The sequence below is a fragment of the Patagioenas fasciata genome, chromosome 25 (genome assembly GCF_037038585.1).
Source record: "Patagioenas fasciata isolate bPatFas1 chromosome 25, bPatFas1.hap1, whole genome shotgun sequence".
Classification (NCBI taxonomy): domain Eukaryota; kingdom Metazoa; phylum Chordata; class Aves; order Columbiformes; family Columbidae; genus Patagioenas; species Patagioenas fasciata.
The window spans coordinates 3,811,984-3,835,932 of record NC_092544.1 but is presented as its reverse complement, the minus strand read 5'-3'; the positions used below and the strand labels follow the sequence as shown (position 1 = coordinate 3,835,932).

General features: G+C 57.6%; 4 protein-coding genes across 15 annotated transcripts in view; 1 reads left to right on the top strand and 3 right to left on the bottom strand.

Moving 5' to 3' along the window:
* The window catches only part of MACF1 (microtubule actin crosslinking factor 1), a 138,150-nt gene extending 136,164 nt beyond the window's left edge, over positions 1 to 1,986 (bottom strand). For 6 of the 7 annotated variants that reach the window (XM_071799029.1, XM_071799035.1, XM_071799034.1 and 3 more), the window contains exon 1: positions 407 to 677. In XM_071799029.1, the coding sequence (XP_071655130.1) occupies positions 407 to 626 (220 nt within the window). In that variant the 5' untranslated portion in view covers positions 627 to 677. Of the gene's footprint in view, positions 1 to 406; positions 678 to 1,856 lie in introns of those variants that run through there. The other variant, XM_065857236.2, reaches the window with a different exon arrangement.
* A 4,058-nt stretch (positions 1,987 to 6,044) lies between these two features.
* Positions 6,045 to 7,580, bottom strand: NDUFS5 (NADH:ubiquinone oxidoreductase subunit S5). Its single transcript, XM_065857206.2, has 2 exons — positions 7,258 to 7,580; positions 6,045 to 6,299 (listed from the first exon to the last, which is right to left on the bottom strand). The coding sequence occupies exons 1-2, from the start codon at positions 7,471 to 7,473 to the stop codon at positions 6,195 to 6,197; spliced, it is 321 nt and encodes a 106-aa protein (XP_065713278.1). The 5' UTR covers positions 7,474 to 7,580; the 3' UTR covers positions 6,045 to 6,194.
* A 694-nt stretch (positions 7,581 to 8,274) lies between these two features.
* AZIN2 (antizyme inhibitor 2) lies at positions 8,275 to 15,617 on the bottom strand. Of its 5 annotated transcripts, XM_065857401.2 has the most exons (10): positions 13,372 to 13,550; positions 13,086 to 13,195; positions 11,889 to 12,055; positions 11,621 to 11,794; positions 10,705 to 10,877; positions 10,459 to 10,590; positions 9,981 to 10,146; positions 9,553 to 9,894; positions 8,947 to 9,161; positions 8,275 to 8,624 (listed from the first exon to the last, which is right to left on the bottom strand). In XM_065857401.2, exons 3-10 carry the CDS (start codon positions 11,985 to 11,987, stop codon positions 8,483 to 8,485), a joined length of 1,443 nt encoding a protein of 480 aa, XP_065713473.1. In that variant the 5' UTR covers positions 11,988 to 12,055; positions 13,086 to 13,195; positions 13,372 to 13,550; the 3' UTR covers positions 8,275 to 8,482. The 5 variants fall into 5 exon arrangements, with proteins under 5 accessions (XP_065713473.1, XP_065713474.1, XP_071655140.1 ...); XM_065857402.1 differs by lacking the exons at positions 13,086 to 13,195; positions 13,372 to 13,550 and adding an exon at positions 15,501 to 15,617; XM_071799039.1 differs by lacking the exons at positions 13,086 to 13,195; positions 13,372 to 13,550 and adding an exon at positions 13,703 to 13,817.
* AK2 (adenylate kinase 2) lies at positions 14,885 to 21,825 on the top strand. 2 transcript variants are annotated; one of them, XM_065857407.2, is made up of 7 exons: positions 14,885 to 15,039; positions 15,524 to 15,649; positions 17,419 to 17,529; positions 17,601 to 17,695; positions 18,403 to 18,475; positions 19,025 to 19,220; positions 21,013 to 21,825. In XM_065857407.2, the coding sequence occupies exons 1-7, from the start codon at positions 14,914 to 14,916 to the stop codon at positions 21,018 to 21,020; spliced, it is 735 nt and encodes a 244-aa protein (XP_065713479.1). In that variant the 5' UTR covers positions 14,885 to 14,913; the 3' UTR covers positions 21,021 to 21,825. The 2 variants fall into 2 exon arrangements, with proteins under 2 accessions (XP_065713479.1, XP_065713478.1); XM_065857406.2 differs by lacking the exon at positions 21,013 to 21,825 and having other exon boundaries at positions 19,025 to 20,091.
* Positions 21,826 to 23,949: the final 2,124 nt, after the last annotated feature.

Genomic DNA, 23,949 nt, shown 5'->3' with positions numbered 1-23,949 from the left:
ACGCAATGGGCACCAACGAAGCAAAGGAGCAGCCCGGGAATCACAAACCTCCCAGGGCAAATTCCTCCCTGGAGTCTGGCCAAGCACATTGTTCCACCAAGGAGCCATTTAGTCCTTAATTAGACATTTTAATGTCACCCAAGCCCAGCCTTGGAGATGCCCAGTCATCCCTTAACCCCAGCGTGCTGAGAACAAACAGCTCGCGGGGAGCCCTGCCCAGATGGGACAAAGCCATCGCGGAGCCAAACGCTCACCATATCCATCCTTCCCCTCCCCATCCTCATCCCCAGCTTCCTGGGGAGCCGCAGGGGACAGGGACAGCCCTGTGACCACCCCGGCCAGCACAGGGGGAGCCCCCCGGCCCCATCCACGGGGGGTCCCACCGCACACCATGGCTCTGCCTTACCTGCCACCCTGACGACAGCCCTCTCGGCCGGGTCCAGCACCGAGTCCTGGCTCTTCCGCTTCCTCTGCTCATGGAGGGGTAAATTCCAGGGCAAGGTGTCCCCGGGCGGGCAGGGGGAGAGGCTGCCCGAGCGCTCGCTGCGGTAGGAACGCTCGCTCCGGCATGACCGCTCGCTCCGGCACGAGCGCTCGCTGAGGGTCTCCTCGTCGGAGGACGACATGGCCCAGGGCGCGGGCAGGAGCGCGGGCAGGACGTCCCCACGGGTAGCAGCCTGCAGGAGGAACGAACAGCGTGTGATGCTGGGGCCACCAACCGTGGTTCCCTCCCCGCCGTGGGTGCTGGGGGTGATGGAGAAGGGACCATCGCACCATGTCCCTGCCCTCGCGCCTGTGCCCGAGCACCCTCATGGGTGGGTGAATCAGCCCTCCTGGAGCTCCCAAACACTGCCTCAGTTTCCCCCTTGTTGGTCTGGGGCTCCCAGGGACAGGGACAGTGGCACTGCCACCCCTCTACCAGTCACCCCGCGCTGACACCGCTGGCACCGGCTCACTCCCACAAAGCAAAGTCCAAGCTTTTGGGTTCGATTTCTTTGTGCTCGGTACAAGAAGAAGCCATCGGATCGGCGCTGCCCTTTGTACCTGCGGGGCTTTTTTCCCTTCTCAGAAAGGGAACAGCTTTAAAAATCCTATTAATCATGGCAGGGGAAAATGGTAGGGCTTTCTGGAGCACGCGGGGAGCGAGCTGTGCCGCGTACACACGCTGGGCAAATAAGCACCTTGCATGAGACATATTTAAAATCATTCTCATTGTGTCCTCTAGCTCGACCAGGGAAAATGCACATGAAATGACTGAGACTCCTACAACCGATGTGCCGCGGCAGAGGAGCCGCCTCCATCGCGCGGAGCCTTTCCTCATTATCAGCATTTAATCAGCAAAACAGGAACAAAGAGACCCAAAAAAACATTGCAAGAAAGGGAGAAAGGATTCCATGAGTCATTCACCCCCCAGTGAAAAGCTGCAAAATAATGAACCGCGGCCCAAACCCGCGTCTCCCCCGGCAGCCCCGACGCCTGCACCGGCGGTTCATCCCCGGTTTTGGGGTGTGGGGCTGGGTGGGGGGTTCGGTGGCCGGGGGCTGCGGCGCGGGCGGGGGGGCAGCAGGTGCGGGATGGGGCGGGCAGGGCTCTGCGAGGCACACGGGGCCGGGCTGGCCCCCCCGCTCCTGCCCCCCCCGGGCCGCATCCTCCGGTGCTCGCAGCCCCAAGCCGGCCCCGCGGCCGCTGCTCCCGCTCCCGGTGCATCCGCGTTCCCGTCCGCCGCCTTCATCCCCGCTGCATCCCCGTCTCCTGCCGCTCCCGCTCCAGCCCCCGCTCAGCTCCTGCCCATCCCCGCTCCATCCGCCGCCTTTCCCCGCTGCGCCCTCCCCGCCCGCAGCCCCGGCCCCGCTCACCCCCCGCTCCCGCTCACGGCGGCTCCGCGCGGGCAGGACGCGGCGCTCCCGGTCCCGCAGCCGCTCCCGGCCCCGCGCTCCCGGTTCCGCGCCTGCCGGCCCCGCCGTGCGCTCCCGGTCCCGCCGCTCCCGCCGCCGCGGCGCCTCCCCCGGCCCGGCCCTGCCCACCGGGGCGGCACGGAGCGGCGGGGGGGTCCCGGACGCCTCCCGCCCCGCGCTGCTCCGGGGAACCGGCCCTGGCGACCGCCCCTGCACCGGCCCAACACGGCACCCGCCGCCCCGGGCATGCCCCCCCGACATGGGGTCCCCGCGACCCGCCCTGTGCCCCCAACCTGCCCACACTCCCCAGGGCACCCCAACGGCTGCTGCCTCCCCCGGTTGCCTCTACCCCGGCCTGCACCCCAAGCCTGCACCCCCATTGCACAGAGTGTCCCCCCAAACCATCCAGCAGCTCCCCACACAGCCCCCTCGGGCACCCCGTTCCTCCTCCCAACACCCCTCTCCATCCTATTCTCCAGTCCCTCCAGGCCCCGGATAATTAGAGCACCCATCGATCGGGGCCAGCATCGATCGGGGCCAGCAAATGTTGCGGGAGCACAGCAGGGGGACACGAACAGGACACAGGGGAATGTGAGTGGGGACAGGCACGGAAAGGGCCAGAGAGCTGCAACGGAAAAGCCACGGGGTGTCCAGGGCCTCACCTGGGGGACAGCGAAGCATCCCAGCCCCAGACGAATGGGTCCCAGCAGCAGCTGTGGCGCAGGCAGGGTCACCAGCAGCAGCCCCAAGGGGTGGCTGAGCTGCAGGACAACCCCGGCCGCTCCGCAGGAGTGAAGCCGGATAAACTGCTCCGGCTGACGGCAGATCCAGCCGCCCTGCACCGACGGCGGGACCCGGCGAGCAGCGGTGCCGTGACACGGCCCCGGGCCAGCGCGGCTGCTCCCACGGCGCCGTCTCGCACGGTCGGGCCAAGCCTGTCGCCCCAGTCCCTCGGGGGTCTCGGCGCGGTCGGTTGCCCCATGGGCATCTCTCCCCAGCAAGTTTTCAGATCTCATCCCAACAGGTCCCTCTGCTTCTCTGCAGCTGTTTCCCCAAGTACCTGCAGCGAGGGGGTGGGACAGGGGAGGACGCGGCTGGGGTGTGGTGGTGACACACGGCTCCCGGACACCTGGGATGTGGCTGTAGAAGGGCACGTGTCGCCCTGCAGCCCTGCCCGGATCCAGGGATGGGGAGAGCAGCTCAGGAGGAAGAACGTAGTCAAAACCCCCCCAGGGGTGGATGCACTGATGGGATGTATGGAGCCCATAGATGCAGCAGCCAAGGCCTCACAGACATGAGCACCGGCTGGTGACAAGGACATGAGCTCCCCAGGACCCACCGCAGCCAGGCCAGGTTGAACAAAGGGTACACTGGAAAATCGTGTTGTCACAGGCCAGCACCAGCCCCGCCATGCTGGCACTATGTTCTCTGTGCTCCCCCCATGCATCTGTTGTGCTCAAGTGGCGGCTCCGGGTCCCAGCACCATGAGACACCCCAAAATCCACAAGAGCCGGGGAGCAGGGAGGGCTCGTCCCGCCCGAGCCGGTGGCCTCGGGTGCATCGGGAGGCAGAACGAGCACGAAGAGCCAGACGCAGCTTGTGCCGTTCCCAAAGCTCCCGGACGGGTTGGGCGGCTCAGCCGCGTGTTTGCGACCTTCAGAGGCCCCAGCTGACAGCACCGTGACCCCGGCCACGGTGATCACGGCTGTGGTGACCCCGGCCATGGCTCCCCCGGCTCCCAGCGCACACCGGGGCAATGGGCGCGACACCCCCGGCTGTCCCTGCTCCCACCCCCATTTGCCCTCAGGGTGTGACACACACTCCGCCGGCTGGCTTTATAGTGATGACGTGTCCCTTTGTCACCCTCTATTTGTGCCACCAGCTCCGAGGAGCAAACGTGGCCGATTCGAGAGGTGTTGAACCGCAGGGGAGCGAGGGTGGCCAGGAGCTGGCGCCTGCTCCAGCCTGCGAGGATTTCACACCCCAAACGCCTTTCCAGAAATCCCTCCCGGTGGCACCGGATTATTTGTGCTCCGAATCTGGGTTAAGATCATGCGCTGTTTTGCTAACGTGGGGATGAGGAGTCATTATTTCGGGAGAAAGAGGGGATGGTGGGGGGGATGGCTTAATGTACAGCAGGGACACCCACCCCAGGAGGGTGCTGAGACCTCAGGGTCTCGCTCAGCATCCGCGGGGACACAGGGACACGTCAGCTGGCACGTGGCTCTGCCCCAGCGTCTGTCCCCTCCGCCTCATTAAATCCTTCACCCAAACCCACAGATGAAATTTGCCTTTTCCCTTGACTTTTGATAAATTATTCATCTCTGAGAGTTGTTTATTCCCCGTCTCTGAGTCACAGAGACGCTGCTGGAGGCTCCTGGCACATCTGGGGCTGCGGGAGCTGCAGGAACTGGGGGGTCACCCACTCCCCGGGCCCCAATTCCCGCTCCCAGGTGCCTGAGAGTTGTAGGGAAATTGGAATTAGCGAGTTGGGAAAGCAGCCGGGGAGCGACGTGAAGCTGCACCCGCAGCAGCGGTTCCCTGAGATCTCGGCAGGGACCTCCTGCCCAGCCCCACACCACAAATAATGACGAAAAAGCGAAGAGTGAAATATAAACGTGGATCTGCTACACACTGGGAATGCATCTCGTTCAGGGCTGAACCACATCCCGCAGTACAGGACGCTCCACATCCCTTTTGCCCGGGGGAACTCGGGATGATTGGACCCGTTTTCGATCGCTGCTGCTCGGCCCGTGTCCTCCTGCCAGAGCTGGGAGAGGGCTTTTTATCTGTGAATTCGACCATTTTCATTAGGTCTTTGGTTATTTTCCTTATCAGCTGAAACTTCTAACAGAGCTTTTAATTACAACGAATAGTCGCAGACCCTGTGATTCACCGCTTGCCCTTGGCTGTGTGAACATCTCTCGCTAGAACAATTAGATTTTGGATGGATCTAAAGAGCCACTTGGGAGCCGGGAGCGTTTAGATACGTTTCCGTATTTCCTCCGATATCTTGGCAGCTGATGGGATGAGTCACTCTCGACACCAGCTACTTGCCGGGTTTTTTGCTGAACCCTCTTCTTTTTTCCTCTCTGTGGAAAAGCAAAAGCCACCCGTCGCATTCACAGCCTTTTTCTTTGCAAACCAGCAACAGGGTAAGGGGAAATGTCCTCACATTGCAGCAGGGGAGGTTGAGGTTGGATGTGGGGAACAATTTCTTCCCCAAAGGGTTGTGGGGCATTGGAACAGGCTGCCCAGGGCAGTGCTGGAGTCACCATCCCTGGAGGGACAGACAGAGGTGAGGTTCTCAGGACATAGGGCAGTGACAGGGCTGGGTTAATGGTTGGACTCTGATCTTGAGAGGCTTTTCCAACCAAAATGATCCTGTGATTCTTTCTGCTGCTTCCCTCCCCAGCTTTTATAGCCAAAACACTGTAATTAAACCCCCCCAGCGTCGGCATCGTTACATCAGTCACCAGAGGTGACACCGCGCTCGGGTCGGCGTTTGTCATCCCAGCGCGGGGATTTGCGAAGATCAGGAATCTCACAGGCTCCACCTGTACCAAAGATTAAGCATTAAACCCACAATCACCGGTATTAAAACCGGGGATTAAAGCACAGAACCATCCCCTCCGCTTCCAAGCACTCACCTGCTCTAATGCCACTACAAACAGTGCTGGATTTGGGTGGAAATACCCCCTGGGAAGGAACAGCATCTGCACCTTGTACAGCTGGAGAGCGACTGGGAACAGCCCAGCACACACCAGTCCCGTGTCCTGGCTCTAAATTAAGATGAAGTTTTGCAGGACAAGCCTGGATAAGGTTTATTTTTCTTCACTTTTAGGTCACTCCTCTGGTTTCTAGCAGCAAATGCCACCTGGCAGGATGGCTGCAAACACAAAGGGAGAACCCAGGCACCAGCTCCAGGAGCATTTGACCTCAAGGATACGTCCCTGGCACCGCTGAGGCATTTCAGGGCATGTTAAAAGCTCCCCAGCTGCAGTTTCTATATACAGATATATATATATATATATATATAAAGAGCAAACTCTTTACTAATACTTCTCCAAAAGTGGTACAACAATACAGTATAAAAACAACCCTCAGACAGCGCTTTACTCAGAAAAAAAGAGAAACCAAGAGCCAAACGCTGTTCCGAAGGAGACGTTTACTGACCCACGCGATGCCCGACGTGGCACCTCTCCCCACCCCACGGCTACAGCGTAACCCGCTCGTGTCGTGGGTTTTCGTGGCGGATTTCTCCAGTTCACGGGTGACGGAGGGTCCCGGTCCCCGCGGTCATGGCCGCGGCTCCTCTTTGCCCTGGTGGTGCTCGGGCGGCGTGTACTTCCCCTCCTTGATCATCTTGTCCCGCTGCTCCAGGATGGTTTTCAGCCGCACAGCCTGGCAAAGCGCACACGACAGGGCAGGGAAACATTTGGGTGACCCCGGCGCAGGTCCTGGCACCCGGTGAACCCTGACCCTGCTCCTCACGTGGGTTTGAGCCTCCTGCCAAAGACTTTTGGGCTTTCAGGCTGTTGGAGCCCATTTTATAACGAGTGATAATTGAGCCTGCAGCCCAGGCAGCATTTTCTGCCAGGGCCACTGCAGCTGAGGGCTGAGAGGAGCTGCTGGGGAGGAGGAGGATGGGCAGGCAGGATGAAGTGTAAGGAACATTTAACGAAGTAAGGTTGCTCTTACAAAACTGAGGAGCTGGTGCCTGACCCCAGCCGGGGGAAGGACCAAGAGACATCAGACTATGAATCCTTAATGCAAAACAAAGTCTTATTGAACTACTCCCGGAATGCAAACTGATAACTGTATTTACAAGTTAATCTAGGGAGAAGGGCAGCCAAAGAGCCAGGAACGCATATTTTAAATAGATCGATAAGGGGAAGGGGGTTGTTAGGATTAGATGACTGAGACAGGTAAACTGAGGCAGGGTCGGGTGGTCTGTAAACCCCGCAGTGCCAACCAGCGTGGAACAGGGGAGGGAAACTGTGGCCGGGATTAGGGGGCATATAAGCAGGGGCTTTTTGCCCTGTTCTGTGTGCCTGCCTTTAGGTGCAACACCCGGCCTTGCGAAATCGTTGTTAAATACGCCTTGCTGAGAGGTCCTGCCTGGGTCTGTTATATTGGTAAGGTGGTTGTTTCCTACAGAAGGGGCTGCGCAGGGCAGGGCTGTGTGAGCGCAGCACTCGGCGAAGGGGCTGCAGGGCCCCCTGCCCTGGGGAAGGGACACGGGACCCGCCTGGGGGTCCCCAATGAGCTGGACCCCCCAGCAGCGCTGCCCCATCCCAAGTCCATTCCAAACCCCTCAAGAGCCCCCTCCCCACCCGGCCCCGTGTCCCCGGTCCCTCACCAGCTTGGTGCGGTGCATACACTCCATGAAATCCTCGTACTCGGGCTGGCACTCGCGGCGGGCGCGGGTCTGGCCCAGCCCGTGCCCGCACTCCACCCACTCCCGCTCGAAGGCGTGACAGGCCGCGGCCTTGCTGTACGGCTGCGGCATGCTCTGCCGCAGCAGCCAGCGGTCCATGTCGATGCCCAGCTGGCGCTGCAGGTCCCAGAACGGCATGGCTGCGCGATTTGTCGCGACACCGACAGCCCCTGGACCGCACCGGCCGCCGCCGTCCTTCACGGGCCCTGCGCGACGCCGGCTGCCGTCAAGCGCAACCGCAAGGGCGACACTCGCGTCGCGCTTTACGGAGGGAGCCAGAGAGACGAGAGGCACGAGAGGCACGAGGGGCACTCCGCGCTGCAGCGCGCCCTGGTGGGGTGGAGGAGAGGCCGCCCGCCGCGCCCCAGCGCCCCCTGCCGGCCGCTCCCACAGTGTTCCCAGTGTCCTCCCAGTGCCCCCACCCTAGTGCTCCAGTGTCCTCCCAGTGCCCCCATCCCAGTGCTCCCACTGTCCTCCCAGTGCCCCCACCCCAGTGCTCTGGTGTCCCCCAGTATCTCCCAATGCCCCATTACACCCAGCGCACCACACCCCAATGCTTGAAGGTCCTCCCAGTGCCCCCCAGTCTGTTTATTTCTGGGTCTCACATTGTCTCCTTTCTTTGGATTTAGAGCCTCTCGGTCCCCATTTTCCCCCCATACCTGTGTGGGACCACCGCCCACACCCCAGGGCTAATGGGCTTCGTTACGACTAATGAGAGCTTGGGGATTGGGGAGATGTCACCAGTCCTGGGTCACCACCCCCCATTTCCACACTCCCTTAAACCTCAGAGGTCCCTGTGGTTCAGGTGAACAGCCCCACCTTCCCTAATGAGCAAAGCCTCATTAGGCAGCTAACTGCTAATTGCAGACGGATTCTCCACCGCCGCCAGTGCAGGGTGGGGAGGAAGAGCCAGCGGCTTCATCACACGACACCCCGAGCCACGCTGGACAACCGTTTATTACAATAATTAAAAACAAACCAACCCAAATCTGCTTGGCGCCACCCGCCAAACCCCTTTCGCCAGCACACGCCACCACCTGAGCTGGACAAACTGGATTTACGGTGACACTTCAAAGCCCTCGCCCACGGGCGCCCCGAGCGCGGAGAGGGGCGATGCTGCGGGACCTGCCCCCGGTGCCGCCGCGGCTCAGATGATGCCGGTGGGAGCGAAGACGGGGGTGACGCAGAGCGACTCGGCCATCTCCCAGCCGCAGGACAGCGGCGTGCAGACGCTCTCGCGGTTGTCGTCGCTCTGCGGGGGTTTGCTCTGGAAGAGCTGGATGGTTTTCCTGCAAAGGGGGAGACACGGGGGGGCAGCCCCTTGTGAAACGCTGCAGGATGGGTCTGGGGAAGGGGGAGCTCAGGGGCTCTCATACCCCACAGGGCAACAACCCCCTGTGACAAACTGCCTTGATGTTTTAAAATAGGTGAGTTTTGCTGCTGAGGGCAGGTTTTAACCTTTGAGGGCAGGTTTTTACCCTCAATCTCCAGGTTCTGGGATTCAGATTTGACCCCCCGCTTGGGCAAAGAGCCCAGCTGGAGGACAAGCCAGCATCATCCTAAGGTTTGATCCCCGTTCCCTCGCCCGGTGCACATGGGACCGTCCCTTACCAGGCCAGGCGGGACATGGCATAGGTGATCTGTGGCTGGGGACGGTCCCCGAGCAGGGACGAGGTGGCGATGCTGTAGGCACCCATGTCCTCGAATATCAGCCAGTCCCCAACCTGCAGCTCGGGCAGCTCCAGGCCCTCGGCGATGCCGTCCTCGGTGTGTCCCGGGGGTCCCCGCAGGCTGCTGCTGTGCCAGGGGTGGTCTGGGGAGGGTCTCTGCAGGGGACAGACAGAATCACTGCAGGGCATGAGGAATGTGGCCTTTCAGTGTTTAAAAGGGGCTGATCAGAAAGACGGGGACAGAGTTTTCATTAGGGTCTGTTGTGATAGGACAAGGGGTGATGGTTTTAAACTAAAGGAGGGAGATTCAGGCCAGACATGAGGAAGGAATTGTTGCCCTGAGGGTGGTGAGAGCCTGGCCCAGGTTGGGCAGAGAGGTGGTGGATGAACCATCCCTGGAGACATCCCAGGCCAGGCTGGACGGGGCTCTGAGCAACCTGAGCTGGTGAAGATGTCCCTGTCATGGCAGGGGGGGCACTGGGGGACATTTGAAGGTCCCTTCAACCCAAACCATCCTGTGATTCTGTGAAACTGGGCCAGCCCTCACTTTGTGCAGCTGTGGCCTGGGGCAGGGGCTGTCGAACAGGAGACGGCTGAAAGCGCCGTAGATGCCATCGCTGAGGTGATAGACGAGGTTCTTCTTGCTGCCAGAGTCTTCCTCTGTGGGGGAGGAGGGAGAGGGCTCAGCGGGGCTCAGACACGAGCCCGTCCCACCATCCCACACACTGTCAGGGCCGGGCTGATCCACGGGAACCTCCGCCATGGCCGTGACGCTGGCGGCGAAGGTGAAGGCGGAGGTGACGTAGTATCGCCCGGGCCTGGCGATAATCTCCACCCCGCAGCCATCTGGGAAATACAAGTCCAAGGCAGCGTTGATCCCGGCAGCAATCTGGATGGGAAGATGTCCCCTCTCTGTCAGCTCGGCCCCTCTGCGGGGAGCCAGACCCAGGGGAGACCCTCCAGGGAGCCACATACCTCTTCGAACCGGGCTTGGGTGTCCTCGGTGCCGGGGAACCCCCCTCCAATGTCCAGGAGGTGCATTTGGTAGCCCAGCTCTGTGCCCATCTCGAAGGCCAGCTGTGCTGTGGCCAGGGACTGTGCGAAAGCCTGCGGCTCCAGACCACTGCTCCCCAGGTGAAAGCTGGAGGGACAGTCCCTGTTTCAGCAGGGATCATCTGTCCCCAGAGAGCAGCAAGGGGACATGGCACTGGGATTGTCACTTACTGGGGGAAACTGGGCAACTCTGAGCTTCCCACTCACCATGCTGAGCCTGCAGAGCCCCCCAAACCCTCCCTGAGGGACAAACCTGCCCCAAATTGATCCCAACAAGGGTCAGTGTCCCCAGGTCCAGCCTCCACCTCACTCCAGTGGCTCCGTGGACCCCTGTGTTGCTCTGAAAAGGCGGAGTCGCCACAGTCACTTCCCTCTATGGAAAAAAGGACCACCGCTGTACCTGACGCCAACGACCTCCACAGCCTGCTCCTTCGCTGCCTCCAGCAGGTGCCGGCAGGACTTCAGCGTGGTCCCAAACATCATGCTCGGATGGGCAGAAGGGCTGGAATCAGCGGCGATGCCCAACAGCATCCTGCAGAGCAATTCCACACGGTGTTGAGGTGTCTTGGGGCCCTCTGTCACCCCACGGCCACCTCCCCAGCTCCTCCTGCAGCCCCTCGCTCCAGCGACGCTGCCAGACACCCACCTGGCGTGCGGGTGGCTCCTGGCCACCTTGCTCAGCTCCACCTCGTTGTCGAAGGCCATCAGCCGCACGCCGCGGCTGGCCGCGTATTTGATGTGGGCGACCTGCTTGCAGGGGCTGCTGTAAAAGATCTTGTCGGCTGGGACTCCGATGTTTTGAACCCGTGAAATCTCTGCCTGCAGGGAAACGGCACATGTGTAGGCAGGGCCCCAGGACCGGCGCTGCCCAACCCTGGCCACGGTTAGCCCTGGGCTTTGGCCAGCTTGCGGCATGGCGAAGGGCAAACCGCCAGCACCGCAGCATGGACGTCTCCAGGGAAACCTCCCAAGAGCTCAAAGAGACCACAGTAGACTTTGTCCTTTGGGGACAGCTCGCAGCAAGATGTTTAAAAGCAGCCTGAGACCAGGAGGAGAGAAAACAAGTGGGTTTAGCAGGAGTGATGCACATGTCTCCTGTGAGGGTGACGGCTGCGGTGCTGGTCTGAGCTGTAACGACTCTTTGCACTTTCTCCTCCTCATAACACGTCTTAGTTAATTACATCCAAGTAGGCGGCTTAACTTTGGATTCCTCCCTAGAAATCTGGCTATTGCGAATGACAAGCAGGAGAGAGCAGGGAGCTTTAGGCTCAGCCTTAAAGCCACTAAGCTGGACGGTTGCAGCAGCGGCACCCCAGGGATGTGCTGTGCCACCCGTTCCAGAGACAGGAATGTCGGTCAGGGGGAATAAGCCTGAGTCACCAGACAGATAGGAGAAGGATTTCTGGGCTGTGTTGGGAGGGTTTTGACAGCAGAGGGAGACTCCGGCGCCTGTAAATGTTGTCTAGCGAGTGGAAATTTAGGAAAGGAGAGCGAGTTTTGCCACCGCTCCACAAATGCCCAGAGGATGCTCATCTCAAGCTGTCTCACCTCATCCCCCCTACCTTGTTGGTACAGGCAAATCCTGCCCCCAGCTCTGCCAGCAGCCGAATCACTCCCTCGCTGCCGTTGCACTTCACCGGGAAGTAGGGCTTGACCCGCGGCAAGGCCTTCAGGAAGCGCAGGTGTTTCTTCACGATGTCCCCAAGGTCTGCCACGAAGAAGGCTTGCTGGTCGCTCTAGGAGAAAGCCGGAGTGAGCAGTGGTCACCTCCCCATGGCCACCTCCCCATGGGCCACCTCTGTCGGGGTGCTGGGAGCTGCCAGCACTCACCGCCTGGCACAGCTCCACCAGGATGTTCTCCAGGAGGTCTCTGGTGCTGAAACCCTCCTCCACCATCATGAAATTGGACTCGTTCAAGTACCCATTCATGGTCAAGGTGTGATAACGCTGGCTGAAAGCCTCCTCCGGTAGGGTGCAGCTTCTAAATATGTAACACACTGGAAAAAGAAAGGAAATAATATTAGAGGCCAGGCTTCAGAATCTCCACCAGCCTACAGCGCCCAGCCTGCTCCCCAAGGTGCTCCCGGCCCTGGGCAGAGCTCTCTGCTGCTCTTCTCCAAACCAGCGCCAGCTGAGAGCCCCACTGGGGGTGAAAGCATCTTCTCCAGGAGGATGAGACCCATTTCTCTGCAGCTCAGAGCTATGTTCTGGCACCCAGCAGCCCCATCTTCCTCAGCAGCAGTGCAGGCACCGACACAGTTAACAACAAAGCCAACTTTCCTGCAAAGCGATGGCCTATATACACCAGAACGTGCCCATTCATGCTCCGGCGTGTAGCGAGAGCTGCCGGACACTGCATGGGGTGAAGTTCTCTTGTGCTTTTAAAACAGTTGAAGTCTCAGGGCACACCTGCCCAGGTACACGAGCCCCGGGAAAAGGAAAGTACCTTTAAAGAGCGCAGCACGGGCCACTCACTGACACTTAGCAGAGCTTTAGCTTTAAGGTCACAGGCTTAGATTCAACAGTCTCCCTGCCTGGTTCCAGCCCATCCCACAACCCAGCGAGCTGCAGATCCAGCATAAGCTTGCAGGAAACATTTCCACTCCCGGGCTCATAGGGGAACATGCTCCCTTTGACCTGAAGCAAGCGGGTGACAGAGGTTTCATTTCTCAGAGCCGCACACGACTCCTCCTCTGCAGAGATGCACTTACGACATTTCAGATGGGCACTGGGAGAAAGACCACGCTGACCGCGGAGCAGCACGGTGTCGTAATGCATTGAGCAAGCACAACCAGCAAGCTCCAGAGGTAGGGACTGGGGAGAAAAACTGGGTTTTGAAGCTCTTAGAGCTTCACACTGATAAAAAGAGATCAACACTGCCAGTTTTACCCTTCCTTTCACAAAAACATCACTAACCAGCACCGAGCCCCCCCTGGCTGGGCACGGAAAGGATGAGCAATTAAGTGGGTCATTCCTGCCAGCCCTGGGCAAACATGCCCCAGCCTCAGACACCAGTTCCCTCCTTACCACGGCCCAATGCTGACCTCCCGGGGGGTGACCTCCTTGGGGGGCCCCCCGAGGAACGCCAAGCTCCTGCAGCACCCCAAGGTGTAGCTGTCGCTGGGGGGCCGAGGTCTCTGGGGAGAGGCAGTGCAAGCGGTTAGTGAGGGACAGGGACACTGACAGCAGGGTGCCATCCACCCACCATTCCCAAAATTCAGCATTCACAGGCATCCCTCACTGGCCCCCTCCTCCCTGTGCCATGAAAGCCAGCTTCCCCAGCAGCCCCGCAACATCCCCCCCATCCCGTTACCTTAAAAATCATTTAAACAGCTTATGCTCGCGGGTGTCGCAAGAAAATGAACTGGCCCCGGCATCGGTTGTTTGTCCTACCCCCATTCCCCGCCTGCCCCTGCTCCTGGGCCAGCCACCCCTGCAGAGGGTGGGGGGGGCTCTGCATCCCTTGTATCCCAGCACCCCCCTCCTCGCTCTGCCTCCCAACTGTGGCCATGGCAACAAAACTCAGCCACCCCATTGGCTGAGCTGCCTCTGAGCATCCTTCATCCCTTTTGGGGAATGCTCCCCGCCTCGCTCGCCCCCTTCCTGGGCTGGGGCCGCCCCCAGCAGACACCCCAGGTTCTCACCAAGCCCCCATCATGGTAGCAGCTCATCCCCAGCCTGCGGGTGCGGAGCTGTGAGCCGGCCCGCAGCCTGGCCCCGCTGCAAGGGCGTCCGTGGCTGTGCGTGCATCGCGTGTGTAGGGACCCTTGGCGGGGAAAAGTGTCAAAAATACCTCTGAAATACTGCTGCCAGGGAAACGAGGCTTCCTGCAGACTAATGGCTGCGCAGCGCCTGTTTGGCTGGGGAAGGAGTAAGGAAGACGTCAGGGACTGACGCTGCCCGTGTTGTGCTGCTGCCAGTTTCTGTGGGTTCCCTGACAGCAGATCCAGCTCCGCCATAGGTGCAGATGCCCCGTCTGGTCGATCAGCCATGGTTTTGCCTGTATTTGTGCTTTGCCTGAATTTGTGCATTTGGGAATGGCCCCACTGCTCCACCTCACAAACACCACAGGCTGAGCAAGAGATTTTTTCTTCTATTTGTTGATTTGCAATTCCCTCCTCTCTGAGGAGACAACATTCTGTGTGTGGAGGGGTAGCTGCCTCCATAAAGGAGGTGAGAGGGACTGACTTATCCTGGATTCCTGTATTTAACCCTGTGGTCTTGACTTTGCCATGGACTCTCCTGGGAACCAGGGCCAAGGAAGCTTTGCCTTCTCCAAGATACTGGCCTGTTTTCCCAGCGCTCTGTGCTGTGCAGGATGGGGGAGCCACGCAGACAGCCCCACACTGGGAGGAGTGCAGAGAGATACTGGCTCTCGGCAGCTTGGTGCGGAGCTCCGCAGAGCTCACTCGCTCCACAGCCCACGCAGCAGCGTGGTGAACCCGTCCCACGCAGAGCCCGGTGGCTCAGACAGCGCCAGGACAAGCACCGAGCAGGGCGCTGCAGCCCACGCAGCACCGCAAACCCCGCCCGCAACCGAAGTAACCCCGCCCACTTCATGTGTAACCCCGCCTACTCCCTGCAAAACGTCTCTCGTTCAATGTGAAACCCCGCCCACTCAACGAGAAACCACGCCCATTCCTTGTGAATCCCCGCCCACTCCCTGCGAAACCACGCCCGTTCAGCGTAAAACCCCTCCCACCTCCTCTGAAACCACGCCCCCTAGCTGCGTAACCCCGCCCACTAGCTGTGAAACCACGCCCATGATGCGTAGGGCCCCGCCCACGATGCGCGCGGCCCCGGTGGCGCGGGCCATTGGGCGCGGGGCGGGGCGGGCGCACAGTCGGCGGCGGCCATGGCTCCGAGCGCGCAGGCGGGGGGCGGTGGCGGCGGCGGCCGCGGGCAGGCCCCGGGCCCGGGGCTCCGGCAGGGCATCCGCGCTGTCCTGCTGGGGCCGCCCGGCGCCGGCAAGGGCACGCAGGTGAGGGGGCACCGCGGTGAGAGGTGCGGGGGTCACGGGAGCGGCTGGCAGGACCAGGCCGCCCGGTGTTGCCCGCCGCTGGGCCCAGCGCCTGAGCTCCCGCTGGAAGGACGCGGGTGTCCCGTCCTTACTTCTCCCGCCGAGGGACTGGAGCGTGCGGTCTGCGCCACCCTGGAGGGCCCCGGGGCTGCCCGCCCCCGGGGGCTCAACATAAGGACACGCAGCCCTGGGGCGCTTTGTCCCGCAGCCCCCTCCCTAGGGCGGGCCACGGGGCTCCGATGCCCGGTCCCCGCTCCCGGAGCACCCGGCTCTCAGGGTTCTGTGCGGGCCCTACCACGTGCTGGCCGGTCACAGACCGTCCCGATGTGGAGACAAAGCCGCACTGGGATGGGGGGACCAAACCCCGGCTGTGCACCCCAGCCCCCCGGGTCCTGTCCCCGGACCCCTCCCGGCGAACTCACCTCCCGTCTGTCCTCTCCCGCAGGCTCCCAAGCTGGCCGAGACCTACTGCGTCTGCCACCTGGCAACCGGGGACATGCTGCGGGCCATGGTGGCCTCGGGGTCCGAGCTGGGCAAGCGGCTCAAAGAGACGATGGACGCGGGAAAGCTGGTGGGTAGTGGTGAGATGGTCTGGCAGCTCCTGGAGGGAGAACAATCAAAATCCACCTCTTAATTAGGAGCCTCAGTGACAAAAAACAACTGGTGGAGGAAGGCAGATTGCAGGGTGAAGGTGGGGGTTCTGCTCATTATCCTGCAGGAGAAACATCCTATAAAAACATTGTTGCTCATCAGAATTGCTCCTTACTTACCAGCAGCCTCAGTCTCCCAGGGTTGGTTCTTTCCACCTCAATATTTTCATGTTCCTGGGATGAAGGTTTATCCTTGGAGCTGTAGGATGATACAGCCACACTTTGCAGTTTCTGTGTCTCTTCATGTGATGCCAGGACCCCTGTGAGGTGGAAAACTGTTCAGAGGGTCCATCTGTGTCCCAGTTCTTGCATAAATGCTGTTGGCTTGTAAGTTTAAAGTGAAAATAGATTTAGGGGTGTTGTGGTGGGTGCTGTGTGAGGGAGACACTTGGGATCCCCAAAGGAACAAGAGTTAGGAGCTCTGACATTCATTTTCTGAGGATCTTGTTATCTTGCCAAAATGACTGAGATACCTTGGGGAAACTTGAAGGACAGCAAATCGCAGTGACTTGCCCCAAAGCTAAGCGATGTGGGGCAGATCTTGGGCATCGCTGTCACGGGCTCTTAACACCCCACGGAGAATCTGCAAGCCCCAGGAGGAAAAAGTAACATGGCTTATCTCCAGCTTTCACTCCAAGCCTGCATTGCAACACGGAGCCCGCAATATCCCAGCTGGTTGTGAAAGATAGGGACGTTATCTGGCAAGGCTGGTTGTATCTGCCACGTGTTTGTGTGGCAGTGGCACCGGGCTGCTCGCTGGGTACATCCCAGCAGGGTCCTCAGCTCTGCGATAACTCAGCTGGGAGCGCAGCAGCGTTTGGGATGAGTTTTATGCTCGATTACGTAGCAGGACCCTTTGAAACTGGTAATCGGGGAAGCACAGAAGTGACTTGTTTCACCCAAACGGCCTCCCGTCTGTACACTCCCCGCTGCAGGGCTCTTGTTTACGTGTGCTGTGACACCCCGACCCCAATCCTGCTGGGTCCCAGCTGTGTGTGCCAGAGAAAACAGCACTGCTGAGGAGAGCTGCTCCAATAAACAGCTATTGTTGGGGCTATAGCATCTGTTGGCACTTCCCACATGCTGCAGCATGGAAAAAGCACTAATATGATATGGAGAAAACTATCCAGGGAGGTCTGAGTTTGTCAGCAACTGCTGGGCATTTATACACCTTGCAAACCCTTACACATCTTGCAAACCTTTACACAAGGGTTACAAGAGTCAATGAGCAACTCGCCTGCTTTGCCCTTCCTGGCTAGACCTGCCTTCTGAAGGGAAAGTGTGGGTGAAAGTACAAAGTAACAGGAAATAGAGGTTATGTCGATATTTTGTATCATGAATGAGTTAAAAAAAAAATAACCTAGGAAGTTTGTCTACAAGTTTACAATCTCTCTTGAAATACAGCAACCTTTGTAACAGAGAAGTGACAGCGCTGGTCCAAGCCCTTGCACAGGCTGGAGTGTCCCTGGTGTGAAATGTCTCATTGGACACGTCTCTGGTGACACTGGTGGCAGGGATTGCTTCCCTAGCGCAGGCAGGTCTGAGCACGCGCCGTTCGCCCTGTTAACAGCAGCGTCCTGCGCTGTGGCTGCTGCCTCCGGGACCAGGAACGGCTGCAAAACAGGTCTGGTGCAGCCCGGCAGCTGTGTGTAAAATAGGGGTGTAAAACCGTGCACTCGTTTTTCCGCAGGTGAGCGACGAGATGGTGGTGGAGCTGATTGAGAACAACCTCGACTCCCCTCCCTGCAAGAACGGGTTCCTCCTGGACGGCTTCCCACGCACGGTGAAGCAGGCTGAGATGGTACGGGAGCTGCTGTTTGGGGACAGGGGTCCCGGGGCTCTGTCCCGCTCAGCCGGGTGTTTCTGTTGCAGCTGGACGAGCTCCTGGAGAAGAGGAGAGAGAAGCTGGACTCCGTCATCGAGTTTAGCATCCCCGACTCCCTGCTCATCCGCAGGATCACTGGACGGTAATTCTTCTCTCCCAGACACTCAGTGCATGGAGTGAGGTTTCCTAGCTTATGGGTCAGCATCCTAATTTTGGATCCTTGTTGTCTCTCTGGCAGTGTTTAGGGCTCACTGTGGTGCTGGTGTATATTAGATTTCTGCTCTGTTTGAGCCTTCCTGCCCTGATCCCCTTGCTGCTCTGCCACATCTGGGCCAGCCTCCAACAGAGCCCCCTCCTTGCCCTGTAAATAGGGCTGAACATAAATTGCTGATATGAATCGTTGTCCTCAGTGCCTCAGCTCGGCCTTTAAGCCCAATGTCTTTGTGCTCTTGCTTCTCTGGAGCTTCTCTTGCTCCCTCAGGACATGGCACATGTGTTTGTGCACTGCTGGACGTCCTCCCCAGGGTCAGTTGTGGCCGTGCGGTCACACACACGTCTCCCGTTGTTTGCTGTTGCCTTGTGTCACCTTCACACCTCCGGGAGCTGGTTCCCCTCCCCAGTAAAGCAGAAAGTACCAATCCCTTCTCCATCTCCTAGCGCAGCTGTTTTTTTCAAGTGCCTAAAGAGGCTCTTGGTACAGAAATAGCTGGAAGATAATTTTATTTTCTTTTTAATAGAGAAAGGCTAATGGGGTTGCTATTGCGGTTGTTTCTGTGCTGACGGGTGGCAGGTTCAGGAGACCTTGTCCTGACACCGGGCTACTTTGCTGACACTTGCTTTCTGTCTTAGGCTGATTCACCCAGCGAGTGGCCGCTCTTATCACGAGGAGTTCAGACCCCCGAAAGAGCACATGAAGGACGATGTATGTGAGCTCCTGAGGCCACAGCTTGCGCTGCTTTGGGTTTAGCTGATGCTTTGCAGCGTTCCTGGAAAAAACTCCTTTCTCTCCTTCTCTCATACCTTCTGTCCCGGCTTTTTGGGGAGCGTGGGGAGCTGCCTGAGCCGACAGCGCTGTGGGGAGCAAGGCCTGGAGGGATGAGCGAAGGGCACGGCCGTTCTGCAGAGCTGGCCCGGGCTCTGCTAATCTCAGAACTTGTTGGACTCTGTCCATAGCTGAAGTTGCAGTGGGTTGTGGCCGGTTTCCCTCCTGGGGAGCAACTGTAGCTGGTGTCTGCTCTGGAGGATCCTTGGGCTCCTTTTAGCAAGCGGAGTGGTGTGTGGGGGAAAGACCACGATGCTGAATCCTTCTCTCTTCAGTGACTTTCTGGGACTCGTTTTGGCTGCCGTGGGTTTGCCCGCTGTCCCCTGCAGACCTGGGGCTTGGGAGCAGGGGTTGTCGTAGCTGTGGAGAGAAGGGGGGAGCGTGCTGGGCTGCGGCGAGAGCTGGAGACTGTCCCCTTGCTTCTCCCAGGTCACTGGAGAGCCCTTGATCCGGCGTTCAGACGATAACGAAACAGCCTTGAAAACCCGCCTGAAGGCCTATCACACGCAGACCTCTCCCCTGGTCTCCTACTACAGCAAGCGAGGGATCCATACTGCGGTGGATGCCTCCCAGTCTCCCGACGTGGTGTTTGCCAGCATCCTGGCAGCCTTCTCGAGAGCAACATGTAAAGACCTGGTTATGTTCATTTAGGGCTCCGTCCCAGGACGGAGTTCTCCCTTTTCTCTCTCTATTTCTCCATCTCTGTCTTTCTGGGGCTGGGGAGGGTGAAGAACTGAGCAGAGTAGAAGAGGAGGGGACAAAATGATGCAGCCCAAGGCAGGGCTGTGCTCCTTCTCAATTAAACAAGCTGTTAACGGTCTCTATCTCGCTATATGTGAGTGTCAGTCTGTGGATGCTGGAGATGTGGCCTCTAGAGGTCGCAGCGAGCCCGAGCACCAGCTGCCAAAAATGGGGTTTGCACCCCTTTGGGTCAAAAGGCTTTTGTTTCCTTGCAGAGCTGGAAGGAGCTGCACTTTGGGCTGCTCCTCAGGGGATTAGAAGGTTGGAGAGTCAGTGGAAGGACCTTTGCAGGGTGCGGGATGGGTGATGTGGGAAATGAAACGGTGGGGTTGCTCATGGCAAGGACGTGAAGGGCTGTGCGTGGGAGCACAGCTGGCTGGGAACTTCTTGTTCTGTGGGTTTTATTCTCTGTAGGATGGCAGGTTACCTGTGAACACCCAGCCTGCGTTCCTCCCGTTGTGATGGGGCTTGTGGGGCAGAAAGAGGGTGGGTGAGAGCTCAAGGTTTTCAGCTTCTCCTCATTTTTGGGGCCCAAATATAGCAAGAATTAGTGAGATGCTTTTTGCTTGTTTTTAACATGGAGCTCTGGTCAGAGCTTGGCAGTCATTGTGTGTGGCAAGTTGGGATCTCCTGAGGACAAGAAAAGGACTTGGGTTTTCTCTCTTCACTCTTGCCTGAGCTTTGGCCAAGGAGATGAAAATGTGTCAAGCTTCTCCTGATCCCAAAGTCTAAATAAAACCTTATTGCAAAGCAAATGATTTTTTTTTCCAAGGCCTGAGAGACAGCGTAATTAACCACCGGCTTCATGTGCCCTTGAGCCAACGACCTTCACTATGAGCTCATGGAAATGTACTTGTTCCTTGAGCAAATCGAACGGCTCCGTCAGGCTGTCCGTTCGAGGACACCGTGTGCGGTGTGGTTGGTGTCCTGGCTTCTCAGGGCCATTCTGCTGCTGTAAGGTGGCTCTGGTGACCTTTGTCCGTGCAGGATTCCAGCCCTTCCTACAGGACCCTGCTGTAAATGCAGTTTGGCCCCATGGAACTCTGTCCTTTGGCCTTCCATGTGTGTTTACTGATTCAGTGTTCCCAAACACCCTCCTCTTCGGAGGAGAGCGCTTGTCTCCCTGCCATGGGCTGCATGGCCGGAGCAGATCCTCAGGAATCCCTTCCTCTTTTTCTTCATAACTCCTCTTTCTCTGCAAATTGCTCTCTATCCTCGTACATCCTTTCCAGAGAAACAACTTCTTCCCTTCTAGCAAACTGGAAATAACGCCAGGAACTGAAAGCGGTTGACTTGTTGCTCTCGCAAGTGCGTGACTGCAGGGAAAGAGGGTTTGAAGTAAACGGTGCTGGTTTCATCACCAGCCCGTGATCCCCTGAGAGTGCCCAGATGGCCGGTGCCTCATCCATCATCTCTGATTTCCTGCAAAAGGGCTCTGGGTAGTGGAAAGTGTGTGTTCAAGCTGCCCCATATCTCGGTGATCTTAAAGAACTTCTGATTGGGAGCGGATTTTACCTTGGCATCTCAAGCCAGTCCACAGCAAGAACAAGGCGTTCTTCCTTCTTTTTCCCCTCTGTGCTCACTTCAGAACCAGCTCACCAGCCTTTTTCTACCATAAACCACAATTTTTAATCATTTTTTTCCCTAAATCTATTTTTTCTTCCCGTTTATTGCAGCCGAGTGACCCCGTGAACAAGATGAGAGACCACCAAACACTGCACGCTCTGCTACATCACCCAGGGGTGCAGGGAGGGCAGCTGGGGAGGGGGTGACGCTTGAGGGAAGGGGGATAAGGAGGTGGTAGACAAGGGGCTGGGAGGGCTGATTTGGCTGGGTTTAGTTTGGATCTGTTATTCAGCAGAATCAGTGTGAAGAGGAGGTGGCTTTCTCCTTAGCAATCGCTGTTTGGGGAGGCAAAACAATTGTACAGAGTGAACCATTTCTGCCAGGGAGCAGCTGCGGGTCCTCGGCCTCTTAGGGGGGTTGGGCTACACGCTGTTCCAGCCGCTCCGGGATCGTCAGGGTTTGTTTCACGGAATTTTGGTACTTGGAGACCACTGGGATCTTTCTAAACTCGCTTCCTCTCAGCGAGGACCAAACCGAACAAATGACTCATCGTTTCTGAAATGGAATGGAATGGAAAAAAAGAGATGCCATGGTGTGGTTTGTGGGGTTTATTTTTCCTGGAAGTTTTGTTTCTCTTGTTCTGCTGTGTTCCTAAACCCCGGCATGGAGGCTTCTCAAGGTTTCTGTGCTGCTGACCAGAGGGGCTGCGGCTCTAGTGCAAACCTGCCTTACTTGGCAATGCGGTGGCTTCTCTGTGATCCTGACCGAGCTGGAATTCACACAATTCTGAAGAAATGCAAAAGAGACTTAATTGACTGCAAAAATAACACTTAATTGGGTTTCTTTTTTAGCATTTCTTTTTAAATCAAATGGTGCCTTGTCTAACCTCTGAATCAAGAATAAAATAACCCCTTTGCATTTTGTATCTGTTGCTGTGTCCTCTTTGGCCTGCGGACAGTGTGGAAGAGGAGGCGGATGACAGCACAGCCCACTAACAATCCAGCTGGGTGGATCCTCGGGCCTGATCCTTTCTCAAGGATGTTCTGTGCAGTTGAAAATGTGGCTTTTAATTCCTTTTATCTCTTTGCTGTGTTCCAATGCTTTATATCACCATAGCAATCATGTCTTTTCCTGTTTTTCTCTCTGTTTCTTTGTGCGCGATGCTGGAAGCGCTGAGCCCCTGTGTATCCTGACCCTGCCTGCTCAGAGCTGCTTTCAGGTATTTTGAAGCCCTTTCCCCTTCACCTCCTGAGTTTGTGGAGGAACTGATGTTATTTCCTTCTCTCTTCCTGCAGTAATCGGAAGCCACATGTTGTGTCTTCTGTTCCTGCTCGTTTGCTTTCTGCCCTTCACACCTCATTGCATCCCTCCTTTCCCCTCCTCCGGTGCCTCGCTAAATACACGGGGCAAAATCCGCTCTAATGTGAGGAACAAGAGCATTTCTTGGCCTCCCTTTATCCTACCTGTGCATGGACCCCAACTCCTGCTCTCTGAGCTATCCTGGAGAACAGCTGTTCTTGATGTGCTGGTGGAGGGCGGTTTTTCAGCGCCCCCTTGCAGCCCCCTGTGTGTTTGGGGCTTCACTTTGGCCACTGTGGACCAGCACCAGGAAGGGTCAGGCTGCATCCACTAATTTCCTCTAGAAACAACTCGTTTCTTTGGCATAATTGGGCTCTCTTGCTCCTCCGCCATTCAGTCTCTGTGCTCTGGTGTTATTATTACCTCTCTGTACCTCCGATTAACCTTTTGAAGGCAAGCTTGTGCCTCTGGTGTTTGTGGTGTCCTTCCCTTGATTCTTTTGATGACCCATGTTAAACTACGCTCTTCCTCGTTGTTCAGAATTGTGTCTGCTACTGTGCCCGCTGTTGGTTTAAAAACCTGTTCTGCCTGCTCCTCCTGGCTTTCTAGAACATGGGCTGGAGATGTCTTGGCTCCTCTGAGCTGGGCTGCTTCTGTTTTCTCTTTGATCCTTCCCTAAGCATGAAGCATGAAATGGTTTGGGGTGCTGTGGGGAGCCTGTTTGGCTCGAGCTGACGTCCTCTGTAGTTGGATCTGTTCTGTGACCTGTCTCCGTCACACCGACCTTGAATGTTTTCCACAGCATGTGATGCTCTGCAGGTGCTGTAAATTCCTTCTGTTCAACGATTTCACTCCAGCAAGCTGCTTATCAGGCACTCTTTTGAAAAATGTGTTCATATTTCATACACACAATTATTCAGCAACTATAAAAGGGGAAAATTCCTATTTATAGCACACGGACCAGCATCAAATAGGACACTGAATTCTCACTGATAGAGGAAGTGACCTGTTCTCTAATGCAGCAATATTTCTGCTGAAAAGAAACAGCATCTTGGATGGGGGAGGGTTGAAAAGCCCTGGGCCATCTTTTTCCATTAAAAATGTGCTGCAGTCCTGAAAATACAGTACCTGCCCTTTTCCCTTCCTGATGAAACCATCTGTGAAAGAGAGATTGCAGAGAAACCTTTCACTGTGGATTTGTGGTTAGTAACAATGAGTCTGCTGACTCCTGAAGGTCTGGCTTGGAGCGGGTCTGAAGTTTCTGATCGATACCTGCTCTCTGACCTTGACCTGGGGGTGAGAAGTGAGTGCAGAGTGCTGTGGGCAAGGAGCACAAACCCCTTGTCTGTAGAGTTTGTACAATCACAGTGTGTGTGCAGCCCTGAAAAAGGACATGTGGGGCTGAGGAACAAAGAACTGACTGAAAGCAATGAAGGGAAGGGGTGGGAAGAGCTTGGGGACAGCACTGGGGACATGGGTGACAACTGCGGAGAAGGTGAGCGCCTGTTTTGTGTGGGCCTGCTTCCCACCACTACCTCTGCTCTCCCTTCCCTTCCAGGTATGTTGAGCCACGACTTCCCCCAAGGCCATACTGGTATCGCTGGCCTTTGCTTGTCACTGTTTCCTGTTGTCACCTTGTCCTTCCCCTGGTCTCCAGGCTCTAGGAAGAGCTGCAGTGGGTGATACCAAACCAGGAGGACCAGAGGATGGGATTCCCCCTCCTGTTGCTGTGGCAACCGTCGGGAGGG